Source organism: Pezoporus wallicus, unplaced genomic scaffold (genome assembly GCF_028554395.1).
Source record: "Pezoporus wallicus isolate ANWC-B61680 ecotype Strahan unplaced genomic scaffold, APGP_CSIRO_Pwel_v1 scaffold_7392, whole genome shotgun sequence".
Classification (NCBI taxonomy): Eukaryota; Metazoa; Chordata; class Aves; order Psittaciformes; family Psittacidae; genus Pezoporus; species Pezoporus wallicus.
The window spans coordinates 696,135-717,279 of NW_026639923.1; the positions used below are offsets into that span (position 1 = coordinate 696,135).

The window sequence follows — 21,145 nt, forward strand, 5'->3', positions numbered from 1 at the left end:
GCAGGCTGGACAAGGCCAGTCCCATTGCTCTACAAATGGCCAGAACCCAAGACAATGTCTTGTCAGATTTCTGCATTTTAAAGCCATTCCATTTTCTGTGTCAGTATGTTTGAATGAGATTTATATATATATATACATACATATTCTCCAGTTTCTTTTCCATTAAAGCAAAAGATCTTACAAACAATACTCTGGTTCTCTTTACTTCAAGCCCATTCAGGAGAGAAATAAAGCAAGTTTAAGTTTACAGTAATTTCATTTGCTATAGAGCCACTCTGCCTACCTAGCAGCCTGCCCACCTCCAAAGAATGGCATATAAATCAGAACATTAGAATGTTTTGCACCAGACTTTTAGCAGCAAGGCAGTGAAACAGAAGGGAATCTCACTTTTTCTGCTCCATTTAAATCTCATATTTCTTTCAGCTAGCAGAATATTTCCCCTCAACGTTGCCCTTAGCTTTAAGGCAGGCTCTGTTTCAGACTGCTTTAAGTGAAACTGAGGTGGGGTAGAAGCAGGACTGAAAGGCTGAGATCACAGCAGAGGTGCATTGCTTAACTCAGCAGCAGACACAAAGCAGTAACCAGATACTAGAGGAAGTGTGGTTTTAACATGGGCTGTTTTCTGCTGAGGAGAAAAGCTGTTTCCTTTCACTGCTCCGATTACTCTTCTTACCACCAAATCCTGTCTTCCCCTCTAGTACCAGAGCCCGGTCACCAGATAGTAAGCACTGAGGCGAAGCATTCATTCAGGTCCTTAGAGAAAGGATTTCTGGTTCTGGAAGAGCAATCAGGATTAGGAAGCAAAGTATCACCTGCTTTTAAAAGTAATTCCAAGTGGGTCAAAACACACACTTGTGAATTTAGTGATCCTCATGGAGTTAAGCCATAGCTCAAATTTGGACATTCAGGTGAATGGGAACATTAGAAAAACTCTTATGCATTTGTTTTAAGGGGCTATACACACATCTCACACCCTGTGAAGAGATAGGAGCATCATAAAAGAACAGAGGAGACACTTCACAGTGCCCCAGTGTTAGCTTAGCCACCTGACCGGGAGGAATTCCTCAACCTTACAGCATCCTCACAGACCCTCCACTCAATTCCTCTGTTAGAAATAAGGTCCCGTTACTTACAGAGCAGAATCTGTAAAGAGATTAATTTGAGACAGGAAAGGATTCCAGCTTTCATTAGCGCCATTTGGGACATTTTCTTGCCAGATGAGCAGCATGGGGTGGGGTTGCTGCAAGCATGACAAAGCCAGAAGCAGGGCTCCTACACAAGGAAGATGCAAGTACCAAGTCATCTCTTCTGCTCTGTGACAGGAATGAGAGCAACCACTGAAGTGAAGCTGCTTCTTCTGGCTGCTCATATTCATTACAAAAATAGGTACGTTTTTCTTTTAGAATCAGTGCCTGGTGCAGGAATTTACCAACACACTGTATAAAAGTCTGTGTAAAGTACCATTGAAGAGAAAGAAATAGTCATGGACCATTTATATATCTATACAGACACACACACTCACACACACATTAATAAATATAAATTTCATGTTTACACAGATCTAATTTAATATTCTCTGAAAAAAAACATATTTAAAGGGTTTCTTCCTTAGCTGCCACCCATGAATTGTCAATGTTCTTTATCTTGAAAGCAAAGGGGTAGACTTGGCACAACTACCCCTCTCTACAACGTAAAGTGACGCATAAGGAGAAGGACCAGCCATACATTCTGAAGGGTTTTAATTCAGTGTTGGTAAATTGAAAAGGTATCAAAAGAATTTTCTGAACATATAAATACAAAGGTTAGAAATTGATTTAAAAATTGGAATTTAAATATAGTGCTCCAAGAAAACTAAGTCTTTTTCAAAATGTCTTGCTCAGGCCAAAGTTCAATGCTCACTGCTGTATTACTGCCACATGAAAGACACCCTAAGAGAAAGCCTGCCATCACAGCTAGGTTATTTTCCACTGCTGATTATTACACATGCATATACCCACACCTGTGTGCACAAACACATGCGCTGTCCTGCAAATAACCCACCTAGCAGGGTGAGGCTGATCTAATCACAGCCAAATAGCCACTAGGCAGCTGCAGAGATGCTCCAGCATGAAGTCACAGCTATGCTTCGATGAGGCGCAGATCAAAATGCAAGAAGGCATCACTTCCCAATCCCATCAGTTCCAGCAATCCAGATGACCTTGTAGTGTAACTGTTTTCTGCAGCACAGCTGGTTCCATTGTAAGCTACAGTTTACGACAGTAGTGTATGCTATAGTAGTAGCAGCTTTGGCATAATTTTTTCACCAGGAGGAAACACAAAGTTACATGACTGAACAATCTGTTGTATAACTGCAATCTAACGCACAGATTCTCACCAGATGCAGACCTTCAAGCAATGGCATTAAATTAGGAGTTGGATTAAAGGGCTCTGGAGATGACAGAAACAACTACAAATCGAGGGGAGAAACTGTGATGGGGAGCAGAAACAGGAGCTGCCTGAGAGACCAGCCGACAAGGAAAGACAGATCATTTGTTTCAGGATGGCATCTGCAAACTCCAAAGCTCTGTGTGCAGCAAGGGCTAAAATTATGAGGCTAGTCATGTTCCTTTAGAGGTTTGCTCTTAATGCCCTAGACCAACTTATTAGCAGCAGGACTAAATAAACCTGAAAGATTTTGCATCTGGGTAGAGACTCAAGGCAAGGTCCTTTACCTTATCATTAAGGTAAAGCCTTAAAGTGATCAGGATCCTTCAGTGCTGCCTCCTGTTCAAAAACCTTCAAGACCCAAGCTGGCACTCTTAAAAGAGATGGACAAGATGGTTGCACATGTACGAATGCTAGCCTAAGTGTTTCCAGTTCACTTTACGCTGCTTGTTTCTTACACTTACACTTGTCTTGCAGCAAGTCAGCAAACAGGTCCCAGGCTGTACTTGTAAGAGTGTAGCTAGCTGTCCAAGGAAATCATTTCAATGAGTGACTTTTTTCAACGGAGTGATTTTTCTTCCACTCCATCCAGCATTTGTCAGATCATGCCTGTGATACTGTACCCAGTTTTGGGCTCCCCAGCACAAGACAGACAGGAACCTCCTGCAGCAATTCCACTTGATGCCCTGGGGAACACAAGAATGTACAAGAAGATGTAAAAGTGATGTATAAGGAGAGGCTGAGACAAGCAGGTTGATTCGGCCTTAAGAAAAGGAAGCAAATGGGGAAAGTTTTACTAGTGTCTTCAACTACCTATTTGGAAGATGCAGAGAAGGCAGAGATAGGCTCTTCTCAGAGGTGTGATGTGACGAGAGACAATGAACCCATGCAGCTGCATGGGAAATCATTCTTAGATAGCTGGGAAATAGTTTTCACCTCATGGCTGGTCAGAGTGGAATAGGGATGAGAGTCATGGAACCTCTATCTCTGCAGACAAGGCAGCTGGACAAGGTCACAGCAATGTGATCTAGCTGGACCTGCTCTCAGCAGGAGGTTACAGCAGAGACCTCCAAAGGTTTCTTCCAACCCAAGTTACTCTGTATTTCTACACAGCTACAGCTGGCCAGTGTCGGAGAAAACAGAGCTTTGATCTTCCCTAATGCTACAGTTCTATGTGATCTGTTTATCCCAGTGATAAACTACAGTTTGTACGTCATAGTTTAAACCTCAGAAATGAAGATGGAACAACAAACCAGGTAGAATTTAATCCTTAGATGTAATAAACTTGAAGACACAGTTCTTGATCCTCGATGCAAAGATACAGACCTACTGCCAGATTACATCCTGTCACCCAAGATACCCAAACCTACATACAGGAGGTAAACATTTCTCTTTTCACCCCACATTTTGGCATTCATCTCTACATGCTAGCACACATCAAGAGTGATATCAGATCTATCACTGGGAAACCCCTTCACCAACACAGATGAAAAGTTCTAACAGCAATTTAACATTAAGCAGTCAGTTAAAACTGTTCCATACCACATCATGTGAAAGCTCAGGTCAGACATCCTCACTTGCTTAGATATCAATCCCTAGCCTTCTTGTGCTTCAAGTTTTATTTTACTGCTTACATTTCACTACTGAAAAAGGAGAGAAAAATGTGGAATTTAACTTGGAATGACAGTTCCAAGTCAGAACACAAGACAGATGTCTGAAACATGCAAAACCAAGTCTGCTCTCCCTAGAACCTGAAGTCAGACCATGACATTGATTGCAGAAGCACTGCAAAGGCTCTAGCTGTTATTTAACTGCTTCTTTCTATTTCAAAGCTTTAACATGAAAACACAAGCCTGAACAAGCTGTGCCCAACAGTAACATGTCTAAAACACAGTATGAAAATTAAATACAGGTGAACTAATTGACCTTTCTCAACACGCTGTGGAGTTCCAGGTATCCCATAGGTATTTTCATCCTCGAGTCCTTGGGCAGAGCTTAATGCAAGGTGCTGCTCCCTTCACTGGATAAAAATGACTGGATATGCTACAGGGAACAGCATTAGTGGTATGGGGGAGGGAGGAATGGGGGAAGAAAAAAGGGTTTGGAAAGAATATATGAGCTAATCATGAGCTTCAATTCTGCGCTCAGCACTGTGTTGTGTTATCACTAAATCACATTAAATTGATCTGACTGTAAAAAGCTTCCTGTATCACAAGAGCCAAGGTCAAGACAAAACAATAACTAAGGAATTCCAGTGGAATAACCCCAAGAACAACCACATTCAGCTTTTGCAAATTGAGGCAACAAATGTTGCTATAACCAGACTGCAATCAAACTATAATTAGTCTTTGTCATTGCCTAAGATAAAAGAAAAATAAATCAATAGGGTAAGGTGAAAAGTGAATTCACGTACGAAAAGCTGAAGTTTTCCCAAGTCCAAGTTATAATAGGTTAAATACTCAACACACCTTGACCTTTGTTATAGAGAGAGCAGAAGATGCAGTGAAGCTTCCTTATCCTCCCCCCCCTTAAGCCTCCCCTCAGTTAATGTAATTACTTGAGGACATGAGATGCAATGTTGGGCAATAAAAACAAAGTAGACTATCAAGTCAAAATAATCTGAGTACTGCATATAACCATTAAGGTAAAAGTTTTCTTTCTAGCTGAAGACTTAATTCTACCATCAGATTAATTTTCACTTCACTGCAGTGCTCCAAACTGAAAGCTGGAGAAAAAGCACCAGAGCAGTGCTGTCCTCCAGACCAAGCAGTGTGTTGAAAGAGCCTGAAGGCCTCAAACAAGATGTCTCCATCTCATGTGTCCAGATGAGGACCACACTTCTCCACAGCATCCAACAGGACTGAACTGTTATTTGACACAGTAGCAGGCAATGACATAGACAATCCTAAACCAGAGAGAAATTATATGCAAGTGGAATGGCTGCTTCCTACATTAGCGGAGGGATGCAACAGACTGATGAAGCAAAGCCCCTCTGATAGGATGAACTGACAAGTTCCAGACACCTCAAGCAGAATGAGTGAGCAGATCAAAGATGCTTATCCTCAGCTCACATTTCAACCAGCAGGCACTGTGAGCCACTAAAGGAAGAATGAGAAAACTTACTCTGTTCTAAATACTTAGGAGGCAGATCTATACCCGCAACCTGAAGGTGGGCTTTCAAGAGGTATCCATGAAGCAGCAGCGGATGTATTTCTGTGGTGCTGGCATAGTTTACAGAAGTTTAGAGCCTAACTATTTAGACTTTCCAAGAGAAAAAGCAGCAGTAAAGAAAAATCCATACCCTGAACCGTATTCCGTTGGTTGCTCAGCTCACGCTGAGCAACTCACCCAATGTACTGGAAACCTAAAGCTCCCTAGCCTCAGGGCTGTTTCAGAGGCGTTGTCTGGCTCTAAACCAGCACTCACCCAAAAGTAATGATTAATCAGAGATAAACCATGCAGCACTCTCACTTGTGCATTCTTCCTTGAAGCCCACTTATTGAATTGACTTTGAAAAGGCTACAGAAAGCAGAGCTAATCCATGCGCTTTTCCACTATGCCGCACCTAGTGCTTCCTAGCAGAGAAAGTGACAGCCAGAGGCCAGCTTGCTTCAATTACTTTGTGGTCTGTAACAATCCTCCTTCACAGAATCATTTCAAAGTACTAACACCCAACCTAGTACCTTGTCACTAAAGGCACACACCTGAATTCTGAAAGCCTAGCTCTAAATAACCGAACTGCCCTGAATGTTTTGTGTGCCTCTAACTGCAGGAAGTAACCACGAACCAGGAGACCAAGAAATTCTTTCCTTCTTGCAGAAATACTTCTCCCAAAACAATTGGCTTGAAAATAAAACGTGGCTGGATTTTATTCAAGCAGTGGGACTTGGCTATTCAATAGGATTTGGCAAAGAGAAAGGAAAACTAGAAGGGGAACAAGGGGAACAAGTGATGCCAGCTGTTACCTTATGGATTTCCTCTCCCTCCCCAGATTCCAGCAGACACTGAACGTTGTGTCTTACCCTCTAATCCCCATGGATATACTGACAGTATCATTTACTGCACATTTGGGAATTCTTTTTGCAACATGTTTATGCAGTGGGCTTGCCTCTCTGCTTTGTGATAGCATTGTCAGAGCGTACAAGGCCACAAAGTGACAATAAATCAGTACACACAGGGGGATAACCCACCAAAGGCAAGTCCCATCCCTCTTAAATCTCTGTTGCCATTACCAAAGCCATAATATTTTCTCAATTAAAAGATCTCTGCTGTGCTGCCAGAAGACATGTTAGACAAAGGAATTGCAAACAGGCATCAAACTGAAGGGGTTAGCTGGAGGCTACATGCAGGGGTTGGTTTCTTTGCCAGTCACAAGGTGTCACATGTACCCACTGCTCCACGAGGCTGAAGTGACTCAAATCTGCTTTGCTCGTAACACGTACTTGTATTACGTGAAGAGCCTGGAATACAGTTTGAGTAAAAGCCTCCTCCTGCTGACCAACCCAAATGGTCCTCCAGGGAGGAGAGCTGGGAGAGGGAGTCAGACAATGAAAGGAAACCTCCAAATTCCCTTTGGAAAACATGTTCAAGACCACCAGTGACTTTTGCCACATGGAAAATAAAAGGCTTCTTTTGCCTTGGTCTCCACACCCTTACAGAATTTGTATTAAATACTGTATGAACTCTGCTGCCCCTCAGCCCAGCTCTCAACTTCCCCTCTCAGGATAAAACAGGAGCTTTGCCATCAGCCACAGCAGAAGGTCAGTGACAGATTCCCACCCAGCCTTGGCCTCCTGGCTGTTGTTCACATAGCTGAGGGCCACAGTACCACCGGGAGGTGAATGCAGACTGCTTTAGTGCAGTATTTTCTCAGGTTCACAGAGACAGTGGCAATGTGCTCACCTACAGTGCTATTCTAAACAAAACCTCGTGCTCCAGCACAGGATGTGATCAATCAAATGCACACAGAACCTTTTGGAGACACCCTTCCCCATGTGATTCTCAGTCACTGAGATACTTTGGCTGCTGTCCAGAGCAAGTGATGAATAATTGTAAGAAATAATTGAAGGTACAAACCCCTTTGTTTTTAATATCTTTACAGGAACTACATTAATACAGTTCCTCTGTCATCTTATTCTCCCTCAGAGGGAATGGAGAGAAATTGCATCTGGAAATCCAGGTGGCTGAGCCCTTTAACTCTTCCTCCTGAATCCCACATAAATAAACATTAGTTCATATCCAGATCTTTTCTGTTTTCAAAACCAAATTCATTTGCCTTTTTCCTTTCAGCTTGGTACCATGTTTCTTTAATGTTGTTGCTAGATACTGCACCCATCTTTCAGCATTTGATTGCCTTAGGTGGCCTTTTTAAAATGGTCCTGTGGTTCAAAGCTCTAAGAAGCACAGTATTAAGGCATAGAAAATGAGGAGTTCTCTTTCCAGGGAGCAGACTGTATTTGTGTTACATTCCTTTAGATGCTGAACTGCAAATCCCATCCCCTTGGAGCCAAAAGGGGAAAAGACAGTCAGAAATATCCCAGCAGTCATACAATCAGTTGTCTGTATTTTTTTTTCTTTTTTGAATCTTTAAAAACAAAACAGAAGAGGAAAAAATCCCATTGGTAAAGACAGAACAGAGTTCCAGATATGGGTTCCTGGGAGGGGTTTTCCATTCTTTTTGGCACCTTGTGATTCTAACAGCTGTTGTCCTCCCATTGAATAACAATCTGACTTGAAAGAGCTCTTTATCCACTATGGTTTGAGCTGTTACAGTTGTGGTTTGTTTTTCAAAGAAGCTGCTTTAGGACTCCTGGCATCCCATGCCCACCCTGCATCGCTCCAACTCCTCCCACTGCTTCTTCATTCACTGGTTGCCTGTCCTTGTGGCACTGCAGATGTGATGACTCCAGTTTGGGCTGGGACTGCTCCACTGGACTCTTCTATCCGGGGTCTTTTGACTTCAGGTTCACTGGAGGAGGCTGCTGCTGTCTCTTCGGTCCCTGTCTCGCATACTCTGCTGACTACAACAGGAGTGGATGAGCTGGCCTGGGCTGCAAGAAGCTGCAATGGATTTGTGAGAGCTGGGAAATAGGACAAGAGAGAGAAAGTGAATTAGTGTGATGAAGCAGCGCAAGTGTCTGCTATTCCAGAAAGCAAGAAAACAACACACCACGGTCAGATGCAACAGCTGGCACATACTCAAGGGTGGTTTTCAAGTCCCTTTTGAAAGGCTTTGTCTCTCCCTCTTCCCCCACCATCTCAGCTTACCAAAGCGGTAATGACCAGAACTTCCTTCTTCCTATCCATTATCAAACAAGGGATTGCCAGCTAAGCATTCCTCCCTAGAAGGGGAGGATCAAACCCCTATTAAAATTACAGCACACCTCCTCTTTGAGGGGTAGCTCTCTGGCCACCTACAACCAGAACTTGGAAGCTAAATCATCTGTGTGCTGTGCCTTCAATTTAGAGGGCTCTCTTTAGCCCTGCTTGCACAGTAACAACAGCCAGTCTTTTGGGAAACTAGATCAGAATCTAAATATTGAATGTATTGACATCTCACTTGTAAAAAGGGCAGGAAAGAGCTTACCCCATACAACCAAGTGCATTCCCATCAGAACTGGGATGAGAACGTAGGAATCTTTGGGTCTAATCTTGTATTCCAGTACTAACAAAAGGTTTTACCCTCCCATTAATGAAAGCGGTGAGAAAAAAAGACCATTTAGTAGCAACCCTCCGTAAAAATGTCTACAGTTTCCAGTTCCAGACAGAGAATGTGCTTACACACTGGCTCTGGCACACACCACTGCTTGAAAAACAAAACACATGCAGTTTTTGGCCTCTGCATCAATCGGAGAGGCAGCCAAAGGGGACTCGGGAGACAGCACATCCTCTGCCCTCCAGACTGATTTGCAAAGGATGGAAGGACAGAACGTTAGGGGTGTGCTGACTAAGTGTAGCAAAAAAGAGCCCTAGGATAAATAAACAAAGCAAACAGAACAAAGGTCCTCAAAGCCCAGCAACTTCTCCCAAGGCAGGGGAAGGGGGGTGTAGAGTATCAAGAGGATGAAGGAAAAAAAGATAGGGTTAGGATGAGGGCAGTCACCAATTACACTGCAGTGACTTGGAGAACCTAAACCGTGCAGCTGAAAAGATACTAGCTTCCTACAGACAGGAGTCAAGAGACTCAGGCTCCATTTTGTGAACTAGAAAATTCACTACCACTTACAGAAACCCCCTCAGATGCAAATGGAATACTTTCCAGTTTGAGGAGAGTGCTAGAAACATTTTGATAAGATTAGGATGTCTCAACATAAAAATGTTAAGTACAAAACTAATTCTACAATAGACAAACATCACTGCTGGGTAACAGCGGCTCCACATGTCTGATTATTTAATACCTTTTACATCCTAGTTACATAAAACCTTATAGCTATCTTCATTGCTCCAATGAGATTCTTGCAATTCAAGTGCAAGCCAGGTGATACTGCAAACAGACATGGCAGGTATAAACACTCCTACCTTCACAAGAGCCATCAAAATCCCCCCAGTGCCCTTTCATTTCAAACTCCCCATAAGCACCAGCCTGGGACGGCAGAAGTGCTTAGCATCTCACTGAAATGGGCTGTAAGAAACCTGGATATACCATCCCCCATCATCATCCTTAACTGACCAAAATCTGAGACACTGAGCAAGTAATAAAAAGAGGCTGCCAAGACAAAGCTAGCATGGGATTTTAAAAATCAGACTTGACAAATGACTAGAACACATCCTGTATATTAAAAAATCCTGAAACAGATCCTGTTACTCTCAGGCTCTATGACCTTAAGATGAGAAAGTAAGTTATTTTCTTAGTACTCTATGGAATCATTTCACAAGATGCTTGAAGCAAAGGCTCTTGGTCAGAAGAAAACAAATGAAAACAGGCTATATACAAGACTCACTAACACTTTCAACAAGTAACCCTCAAAATGTGAAGCAGTAATAAATATATAGCCAAAGATAAAGGAAAGACAGGACTTTTCAGAACCAGTGCTAGATAGCAACTGAGGGAAGGGAACAGAAGTGGACAGAAGTATATCCATGACTGATATTCACAGCCACAGGAGTTGAAGAATTGGAATACCTTTGAAAGTGGACAACTTGGACACATGGAACAACTTGATATGTACTAAGAAGAGAAACCCTTAGAGCTTTACAACCTAACTGCTAAGCTCAGAAGGAAATCAAACACCACAAAGTGATGGAAACAGAGCCTACCATAAGCACTGCCAGTGATGCTGTTGGTGGGGACGGCATGTTTCCCATTCTGAGTGACTGCCCTCACGGGGAGCTGATGCTGTCCAATGGTCACTGGAGCTGCCTGCTGAAGGATTGTGACTGTCTGTCCTGGAACACCCTGTGCCATCTGACTGGCAACTGTCTGAATAACACGGCTGGCTGTAGGTATCGTGGCAAATGCGATCGTTGGCTTTTCATCCATGCCTGCTTGAGAGTAAAAAGAGACAACCATCATTTACTACCCTGCCTCAGGAGCAGGCTTTACTCTCATAAACAGTTTAGCAGTGATATATACCCCAGGCTTACAAATGTGAAAATACCTCAGCACCACAGAAGGTCGGGGAAAACACTAAAATATTCTCTATTGTACATATACCCTATAAATATTAAGATCATTTTTCTTATAGCATAAGCCGCTTGGCCAAAGAAAATAAAATCAAGATAATAAACTTGACCCTTTGTCCTAAAAAGGCACCATCTCCCTTACTGGCACATTATGGCTGTGATCACTGCAAATCTCAGCTTACTTTGTAATTACAGGCAAATTGGCCTGACTTTCAATACTACACAGCAGGAGAGGGCATTAAGTCCTTAAAGAATGCCTGGAGCTAGAAGTCTGCAACAGCTTGCTGTCAGGTGTGCACATAGGTTGATTTACAAGGAGGTCTTTCCATAATTGCAAGCTTTTGCCAGCTATGGAAGTATAGGAAGAAACCAGAAAGAAGTAAAAAATAGTAAGAAAAAGGAGGAATGAGTTCATGGACAGAAATAACTGTTTCAGAGCACTCAACCACTTATCTCACTTCCCAACACAAGTAAGGGGTCAATTCAGCAGGTATGTAACACATAGAGGACAGCCTCCTGCAGGGCATGCAGGAAAGGAAAGCCACTCTTCTTCAAGGTTTTAGGGTCTCAAAGCAGAGAAAGCAGGAAGCACAAACTCATTAGTCCTGTAGGAAGAGAAAGACTTCTCCCATTTTAATATTAGTAGACTTGTAAGAAGAGTGGAATTATATGGCACATAAGCACTGAGCTTCCCAAACTGATGGGAAGCAGGGAAAGAAAAGGCAAGGAAAGCAGAGATATAAGGCTGGAAAATGGAGCAACTAGCAAAGACAAAGGGAAGGTAGAGACTAGAAAAGGACACGAGTAGGAATAAGAAAGGGACAAGTAGGAAAAGAGCAAATGACACCAAGAATTAGTGAATGAAAGAATGGAGCAGGTGACAAGCAGCTGCAACTGCTAGTACTTCAGGAACATGTATAGGATCCAGACAGGAATTTCTAGAGAATGCAAGTGAAACTCAAGCATGATGAACTAAAAATGCCAGTGGTCCTGCTACTGCAGCAGGGGAAAGTCTTAGTCATTTCTCTCTTTCCCTTAGAGAAGAGTCATTGCCCCACTACCCACATAAAAGCAATCAGAGTAACCAGTCTTGCTGCTGGTACACCACACACCTTGTAGCACTAAGCACTTGCGAAATGGTGAGCAGACAAGGTGTTGTCTACATCACAGCAGGAGAACATTTAACTCACTAAAACCCCCAAGGCTGGAAATTTCCAGCTTAGGAAAAAAAAGGAGGCCTTTGTTGTAACTGGTTTTTGAAGACTGCTTTAAGGGGGTACTGCCTGCACTTCCAGAAGCACATGCTTTCCTCTAGGAATCCAGGCCTGCAGAAAAGAAAGGCTCAATCATTTATTCACAAGGCCATCTGAAGCAGAGACCTTCAGCCTTTCCTAGGCCATCTTTTTTTGGCTACAAAATGCACCCATTTCCATAGCACATCCAGCTGACCAATACACAAGCATAGTACTGATACCGGGGATAATGTAAATATTTAAAGCACTGCATGTTTTTTCAGCCTCCAAAGTCTCTTAAATTTGCTCCCCACAGGAGATAAGTGAGCGCAGTCACCCTGCTTGTTCCTGAAGACATCAAATGGACAAGCTATTACTTGGTTTAAGTTTTAGCTTAAGAGAAACATCTTTGATTGAGGGCTAAGCACCCAGCCAGTGAAAACAGTGTCTGACAACCCCCCCACAAGCCTGCTCGAGACTTAGCAGAGTAGTAAAGCAGGTGAAAAGCTACCTCGGTGGTCACCAGCTAAGTCCAACACTGTTCCTGCTGCTTCATGAGCTCCTCCTGCTGTGCCCTGGTTTGTGAGGATGTATCCATTTGCAGAGTTTGCAGAGGAGGTCACAACTCGGACCATTGTAACAGTGGGAGCTTGCTGCACGACGTGAATTGCGTGACATGAAGGCTGTTGAGAAGTCACTATTGACGCTGGCATGTACGCGACTGGCTTTGCCACCAGAGTAGATGGTCGGGGAGGAACAGCCATAATCACTGGCTGGGCACTGACTGGAGATCCTGAACAGAACAGAGGAGCATACATTAGTAGGAGAGGAGAAAAAGGCCTCCATTCATTTCACCTGTGCACTTCTAATCTCTGCAATAATCCTTCAGCACTGGCAGGAGTAGGGAACGAAAAATAAAGCTTCAAAAATAACCACCTTCAATCTTCTCTTTCCTAACTCACAAAACCCCCACCTGCCATGTGAGCACGTATCTGTGAGCAAAAGCCACAACAGGCACAAAAAAATGTAGCTTTACTTAATGAGCTTTGCCTTCCAACTTCACCAGGAACACCCTAAACATCAGGCCAGTCACAGCACAGCTGACAAGCAGATACTTACCAGGGCTTAACAAATTACCCTGGCTCTGGCCACAGCACCACAGAGCTCTGCATAGCCAAGCTGATCTTATCCAGAAGGCTGGTAGATGAATGAGTGAGCTACCACTGCCATGGCTACTCTGCTGCCAGGTCTAGTTCAAGGTTAGCCCATGTGTTTCTACACATTCCTTCATCTCTTGTCCCCTCATCCAAAGAGCAGTAAGAAAAATGCTCTGGAGTTGCACATGCATCATCAGTCTCTAACAACAAAGTGGAAAGAGAGACCTAGATCCTCCTTTAACACACTGTAAGAAGCATTCCGGTGGTGTCCTTAGCATGGCCCTTGGTGCAGCTGAAGTCACCCTTTGTGAAACAAGAGCTACTCACCAGGTGCACTCTGTGAATACCGATACTCTGGAACTGAGGCTAACTTTGACCCAAAGTCATGATCATGTGGAATGGGTGAGCCCTCCCGTGATAGGCACTCTGGAGTCTGTAGGCCACTAGAGTGAGGGGACAGCAGGCCAGGGTGAGTAGGGGAGGCAGGAGCACTCCTGAAACACCAAAACATAGTGTTGGCAAGTGTACATGCATTTTGACCAGAAGACAGCAGCAGAGACCAAGAGTTACCTCCAGGAAAGGATTCTCCATCAGAAAAGACAGCTTTTCTCCCACACTACCCAATATATAGTCTTGTTGAGAAGAGTTGAAAGGTACACAGTAATGCTCTAGCACTAAATACTGTCATACTATTCCTTGCTGAAGGAAACTGGACCCAGAGTATGCTTAACATTTCATTTTAAGACCCACTGCTGGCAGAGAAGCTGTAAATGCCTCATGTTCAGATCAGTTTTATAGTTTCAGGCTGTTCTCAAAGCATCTTTGCCAGTGTTTGAGAGTGATGGGAGAGGAAGAAAGATGCAATGTGGATGCAAGTGTCTTGCCCCCACGTATGCTTGCAGAGCGGCTACTCCCCCTTCTCCCCACTGCATCCCACCTCTGGTCCCACAGAGGCACCAAACACACAAGGAATTGAACATTTCTTTAAAGACAAAGGACAGAGAAACTGATCAGCTGAAAACTTCTCCTCCTGCTTCCTCCCCCTCATTTTACCAGACAAAAAAAGAAGAGGTGTGGGAGAACGTTACATGAAACTGCTCCAGCTAGTGTTTAATTGCAAGCCTTATCCTCACAGTTATAGGGCTCAGAGAAAGCTCTCACTGCACACAGCTCCTGTTCTGCAGTTACACTGCAGTGGCTTACACAGAACCCCCCCATTGCTTCACTGCTGACAACCACAATCGACATGGTCTTTCCCTATAGGAAAGTGTTTCAAATACCAGAGAAGTTATTCCTCCTATGATCTAATCCACATCTAAACACAGCTTTCCTGAAGTGAGGGACTGGCATCTGAAAATACTCCAGTGATAAATGCTCTGAATTTCTTTGAAATGATGCCAAACCAGATATGTTATTTGATGCACTTTTGTAGTTTGCTTCTGGATTTTATTTTATCTTCCTTTTTGGTAAGCATTTAAGAAGTCAGAGCAATTTTCAGATTATGCCTCAGGACAATCTAAATGTATTAGCTCTCCAGCTATACACAGCAGCAAAGTTTGCTCACTGTATGTTGGTTTTTGTTTTGCTTTCTTTGTAATGAGTTTGGCACAGCGATGAGAGGAAACTCAAGTTACCTGGAGGAGAGAGGCCCAAAAGGTGTTCGGAAGCAGGACACTCCTCTTTGCCTTCGTTTTCTAAATGCTTGCTCTACTAGTTTGGCTTCAGAGGCAGGGTCAATTCGCCAAAAGGAGCCTTTTCCAGGCTCCTCCTGGGAGCGTGGGACTTTAATAAAGTAACGGTTCAAGGAGAGGTTGTGCCGAATGGAATTCTGCAGGAAGCAGAGGAATGAGATGATTATTTTGACAAGAGGATGTATATAACAAAGACGAATGGGCTTCACCACACAGCCTGGAAAAGTAAAATCCACACTGCCAGAATCAGTGGTGAAGGCAGATACAAGTCACTTGACTCACACAGCTCTGGAGTCACAGAAGTGCTGCAAGAGAAAACCTGGGGAAACATGTCAGAGTTTCTACTAACCATGCTGACGAGTTTGCTTGGTACTTAACTATCACTTAAAGACATCTGGAGCCAGGCAATGCAGTGACTTTTCTGTGGAAAGCAATGAAAGCAAAGCTTTTGCTGATGCAGGGGGAAATCACTGCAAACCACATCAGAACTCTCTCAAAAGACAGGCTTTATTTTAGGCAAGCAGAAAAATATTGCCTGAGCCTGCGCTGCTTACCTGCCAAACGATCACCAGGGTGCCCAAACATGCCCTAAAGGACACTGCATCTCATGGTAATCATAATGCAAGCCAGCCAACATGCCCTCAGACACCTGTCTGAGAAGAATCCATCATCTGTGTGGCACTAGTCTGGCACTGTGCAGCTCTCCAGATGCCTACAAGACTATTTATGCTTTTAATTGCAAAAGCCCACCTCTTACTGGGTGTAGCACTGTCTTTTGGGCTAGTGGAAAGGCTCAGTGAGCCCAGGTGTGCACAGGCTCATTTCTGTTCCACTTTCAATACAAAACAAGAGCTTCTGTAGCAGCTTTAGACAACCTCTTCACAAACGAAGCCTTACAACATTATTGGTAGTGGGGAGGAAAAGGCAACTCATCCTCCACTGAAACGCAGCTCTCTTTGAAGCAGGATCCAGTAACTGGTTCGTAAAGCACAACTCTGCTGAGCAGGTTAAGGCAGGAAGTGAATTCCACAATTAATCAGAACTGCAGGGAAAAGCCAGGGAGGCAAAAATGTATTTATTCCAACTTTACTCAAAGTGCACCAAGCAATACTGCTCCTGCCAGCTGAATGCAATGAAATCACCAGCTGCAAGAAGCTTTCCAGCTGCATTTGTGTGTTATATTCAAATCACAACACCTATCTGAGAGGTGTGATGCCAAGAAAAAGTCTGAAAGCAGGTGGAGCTGAGGTTTCTAAAACTTTGAAAGCAGCCCTCAAACGAACACTTAAGCTTGATTTAGCATGTGTTAACTACTTCCAAACTCTCCTATGAAGCTGGTGAGATTTCCTTTAATACCACAAGAAACACACAGACTCAAAGTTTCCCCAGTTCTCGTTCTGAGATTCGAAACTTGCCAACTGTGACTTAGACAATGCAGTTGATACAGTGGGAAAACAAAACATCTGGGATCACTTAAGGTACTGTGGTTAAAAACTGGGACCTCAGTTTTGGGTTGGCCGTCTTCTGCCTGGACAGATCATGCCAAACAAAGACCAGGTAAAGGATTGAGCAAGATTAAGGCAAGTCTCTGGGCAAAGGAGTGACTGTTAGCAAGGATGTGGGAAAATAAACATACAAAAATGAAAGATGCATGAGTAGAGCATTAAAAGGGTTGCAAGAACCCAAGAGCCCAACAGTAACACACTACATTGCCATAGCAAGTATTTAAAAATACTAATCACCCTCAAACAAACTAGTTAGCTTACGTTAAACAAATTCACTCTGGGAACAGTCAAAGCAGCTCTATTCCCAGTGCCCCAAAACTTTAATACATGCATTTCAAAGCAGATAAGCCCTGTCAAAGTAGTTTAAAAGCTTGTCAGTGTCAAGAACTCACCTGCCAGCCTTTGTCAGCCGTTCTGTAATATGGATAATGCTTGGTAATGTGGGCATAGATCCCACTTAGTGTTAACTGCCTGTCCTGTGCTGAAGATATAGCTTGCACAATTAGCTGAGCATAAGAATAGGGTGGCTTGGACTCATCCTAAGGAGAAAACCAAACAGATTTAGTCACTAGCAAAGAATAACATGAACTGAACAAGCACACTGGGCTGTAATTTTCACAGATGCTAAGACAACAGCTGGGGCAACTAAGAGCAGCATCACCCTCTTCCCTCTCACTCCCGTTTAATACTGCCAAATCCCAATTTAGCACTGAGCCAAATTAAAGTATCTCCTTCCCTCTCCCCACAAGCACACACCAAAACCTCATCTTAAATCTGATTCCATTCCTCACCAAATCTACCACCAGCTTAGAGCAGCACAAGGAAGAGCATCAGGACATGCAATTGACAGCAGAGTTAGAGCATGTAGGGTATGTTTACAGCTTTCAGTGTTAATGAAACTAAAGCCTTCAATTCTGCCCAGCTACAACTACACTCTGCTAGGAAGGTTTCATGCAAGCCTGCTATCAGTTCTCCTCCTAGCAACAAGCTCGATATGAAACTAGATCCCGTCCCTTCCCCTCTCCAGCAGCATTTGTTTCATTCTAAGAACTGTAATTTGTTTGCCAGATCTCATATTCCCAGCTCTTCATATTACTCCATCAAGAAAAGCGCTTCTTGTCTCAAGGGAGAATTCAAGCTACAAAATAAGCCATCCAGTATTGTGCTCCTCCACCCAGTCCCAAATCAGGTGGTTTTGGATCTAAACCTTTAACTTTGATCTGAAGATCAGCTTACCAGAATAAAATTTTATCATTATAACTAAGTTATGTTTTAATCTAAATTCCATTTGTTACTCTCCTCATTTAATGCTTGCTTGACAGGCCTGCATGTTTGTTTTAAAGTCAGACTACAGATTTCTCATGGCAAAGATCTGGTTTCTTCCTCTGCTTCCCCTTCCTCCAACTGTGTTTTGCAAAATACCATTAATTAAAAGGCAAAACCAAGACTCTGGATTTTACTGCACCTCTTTATGGGTTCTTGATTTATCAAACAAGCAAAAAGAAATTCTTCTTCCTTAACCATTTTAGTCAATGACTTGCATACAGTTTGGGCAGCTAAGGAAGCAGATTCATCCTCTACCACTATTAAGACAGTGGTTTGAGGGCATGGTCTCAAAAACCTGGAGGATACTGTACACAGCACCCTTAGACCCCTTTTAACTATATCCACCACTGGCAACAAAGTCCAGATCTTAATAATCCTCCCCGTGAGCAATGCTGGGTAAGTTAAGTTGCTTTGAACCTTTGGGCTGTCCCCGCCAGATGCATCTGCCTGCTGTTCCGATGCTGCTTTTGCAGCATACTCTGCTGCCAGCTGCAGATCTGAGGTAATGTTGTGAACAAAGCGATATCCTGAGGATCCAGCACCACGTGGACTGGCCGGGCAGGAATTGGGAACACTGGAGAAACAAGAAGAAAATAGAGTTGTTACTTCATTTATTAACAAGACACATAGTTCTTACTCTGAAGTACAGTAAAGCTCCCACGTCACTGAGAAGCAGATATGTACTAGACTTATTTTTATCCCTGTGGCTTATCCAAAGCCCAGACAGATTGAGAAAATAAAGGCAGAGATAAAACTGGAATTCCTACAAAGTCCGGACACCCCTCCCACCACACACTTTCTGCAATCACAAGACAGCAGAGTCCCAAAGTATTAAACAATTCCTCTGTGTTTAGAGAAGCACTTCAAGCTATGTGAAACTTCCAACAACATACACTCTATCAGGGATGGGTACAGAGCTTGGTATTATAAACTGTGAATGAACAACACACCACTCTCCTTATAACACTGGTAATATTTAGTCAATCCTCCTAACAGATACAGGCTGTGTTGTTTTACACTAGTGTAGTTGAAGCATTCAGTGCAGGCACCTGTCATGAAGGTCACTGTCCAAAACAGCACTTGAGCTTCGTAAGATCACACACTGATCAGTGCCACACTGTTCACCAGCACACAAATGAAGCTGGAAGAAGGGAAATGCAAACGCTCCCAATAGCATCCAATGCAGAGGGTAGCTCACTCACCAGCTCTGGCTAGCACAGAGAAGCCATTCAAAGTGGCAGGGCCACCACAAGATGGCATTACAGGAACAACAACCGAGCAGCAAAGCTCTGCTAGAGCTCATAAAAAGCTACAAACAAATGAAAGGTGGCTACAATTTGCAGCACCACTCAGGCACACAGAAGTGAGCTTCAAGATGGGAACTAATCAGAAGGGCTTGTCTAGGGATCACACATCCTTCATTTGCAGAGTTGAAAGGATGGGAGGAGAGGAACGAGTCTGGGAATCTGATGTTCCCTTTCTCTGTCCTGTGCTGTCCAGCAATGAGGGGTAAAACACCAGAGCCAAATGACACACAGCCAAATCCCAGGATTACATATGTCTTCTACATAAGAGCAGAGAAACAAGGAACAAGAAAGGAAAACAATACCCATATGATTTATGTAGCAAAACAAGCAGTTCGAATGGCAGGAAAAGATGCAAACTGAAGCCCACAGCTGGGAACCACGATTCAGTACAAGTGGCATAAACAATCCTCTTATCAGTCAAACACTCAATAGCAGTGCTAACCCTGACACAGATCAATGCAGTAACTGACACTCATTAGAAGACTACTGAATGCTGCATGAAGAAGTGGAACATGATCCCTTCCTCCAAAAGGGGACTGTCTAAATAGCTTCCCCACACACACATACACATGAAGACAGACAGGAAACTCTGAGACAGCCCTTATTTGTTCAATGGGCAATACCTTCAGCACATAAGCAATCTGACAGTGTAAGCAATGACCAGTTTTTGCCACAGTCCAGCCTGTAAACTGAGAAATACTGCTTCTCCTTGCAGTGTCTCTGCAAATGGCTGCAGTGCTGAGCTCAGCAAAACCCAGACTGGTTTCTTTTAAAAGAGAGTTATAGGATGGGGGCCAGAGGAGGAAGAAAAGGCAGCACAAATACCCAGCCACAACAAACCCTTGCAACAGAAAACCCGTTTTCCTTATAAGAGAGATATGCAAAGTGGGGCACAGCACCTGGTAACCCTTTCAGCAATAGTCTTTGGCACGAACGGGTGATGCAGAAGCGCAGCAGGAGGGTGCACAATACATGATGTTGATGAGCCCATATGTATAAATCTCCCTTTGCTAGAGATAAAGGCATTTCAAAATGTCTTTCAAAAATCAGAAACCTGTTCATGCAGGAAAATGAACCAAAGTTTGCTATTCCACGCTCTGAGCCTGCTCTGGAAGTGGCTAATGCTAAACCACAGAAGACACTCTTGATGTCTTAGCATTCACATGGGAGCTAGTGTGAATTTAATTATTCTGCTGTCACTTTTCAATAGCTTCTCCACATACACACTTCTTCTAATGTGTACATAATTACAAATGAAAGCCATTTCCATACATGAAACAATGACAAAGCAACAACACAGCCATTCTTTTTATCTTTGTGTTTGGCACCCGAGCATTTATTGTAACACACGGACTAGGAATGGAACCGGATGAAACGGAGTTGTCCCATTTTCTTCTTTGTCTGCAGAAATACATGAACAGCAAACCACAGACAGCAGCCAAAATTCAGGTCAAAGATATGGAAGAGAAGCTCTTCAGTAAACCCATGCTCTGCAAAGACCTGTGTTTCTTTAGGTTTTTAATAAACTAGCATGGCTTCAAAGATTACCTCATGCAATTCAGATATAAGAATTGATTTGTTTCTTCAAGATCAGCAGAGCAAGTAGTTCAGCTTTTAGTGTTCAAATCTCAGCTTCTGAGTCTGATAATGAGTTTTAAGTATGATCTGTGATCTCTTGCCCTTTTTATTTAATTAGAAAAACCAAAGGGAAAACCCCTTACCCTGCAGGGCTGTGATTCTCCTGAGTGCTGGCAAAGCCCCTCCAACCTGAAGTGGTGTTAACTTTAAGCCTCTTCCAGTAGATAGTCACTGAAGAACATGACAGTGCCCTAAAGGAGCAGCTATCCCCTGGGACACCCACAGCAGCATCTGAAGATTTGG

General features: G+C 43.3%; 1 protein-coding gene across 2 annotated transcripts in view; it reads right to left on the bottom strand.

Moving 5' to 3' along the window:
• Nucleotides 1–7,486: 7,486 nt before the first annotated feature.
• Nucleotides 7,487–21,145, bottom strand: part of FOXK1 (forkhead box K1) — a 48,186-nt gene continuing 34,527 nt past the window's right edge. The window contains exons 3-9 of one of the 2 annotated variants that reach the window (XM_057416998.1): nt 18,375–18,531; nt 17,024–17,170; nt 15,070–15,263; nt 13,763–13,929; nt 12,790–13,071; nt 10,681–10,905; nt 7,487–8,504 (exon numbers count right to left, since the gene is read on the bottom strand). In XM_057416998.1, coding sequence (XP_057272981.1) covers nt 8,284–8,504; nt 10,681–10,905; nt 12,790–13,071; nt 13,763–13,929; nt 15,070–15,263; nt 17,024–17,170; nt 18,375–18,531 — 1,393 coding nt within the window. In that variant the 3' untranslated portion in view covers nt 7,487–8,283. Of the gene's footprint in view, nt 8,505–10,680; nt 10,909–12,789; nt 13,072–13,762; nt 13,930–15,069; nt 15,264–17,023; nt 17,171–18,374; nt 18,532–21,145 lie in introns of both variants that reach the window. The other variant, XM_057416997.1, reaches the window with a different exon arrangement.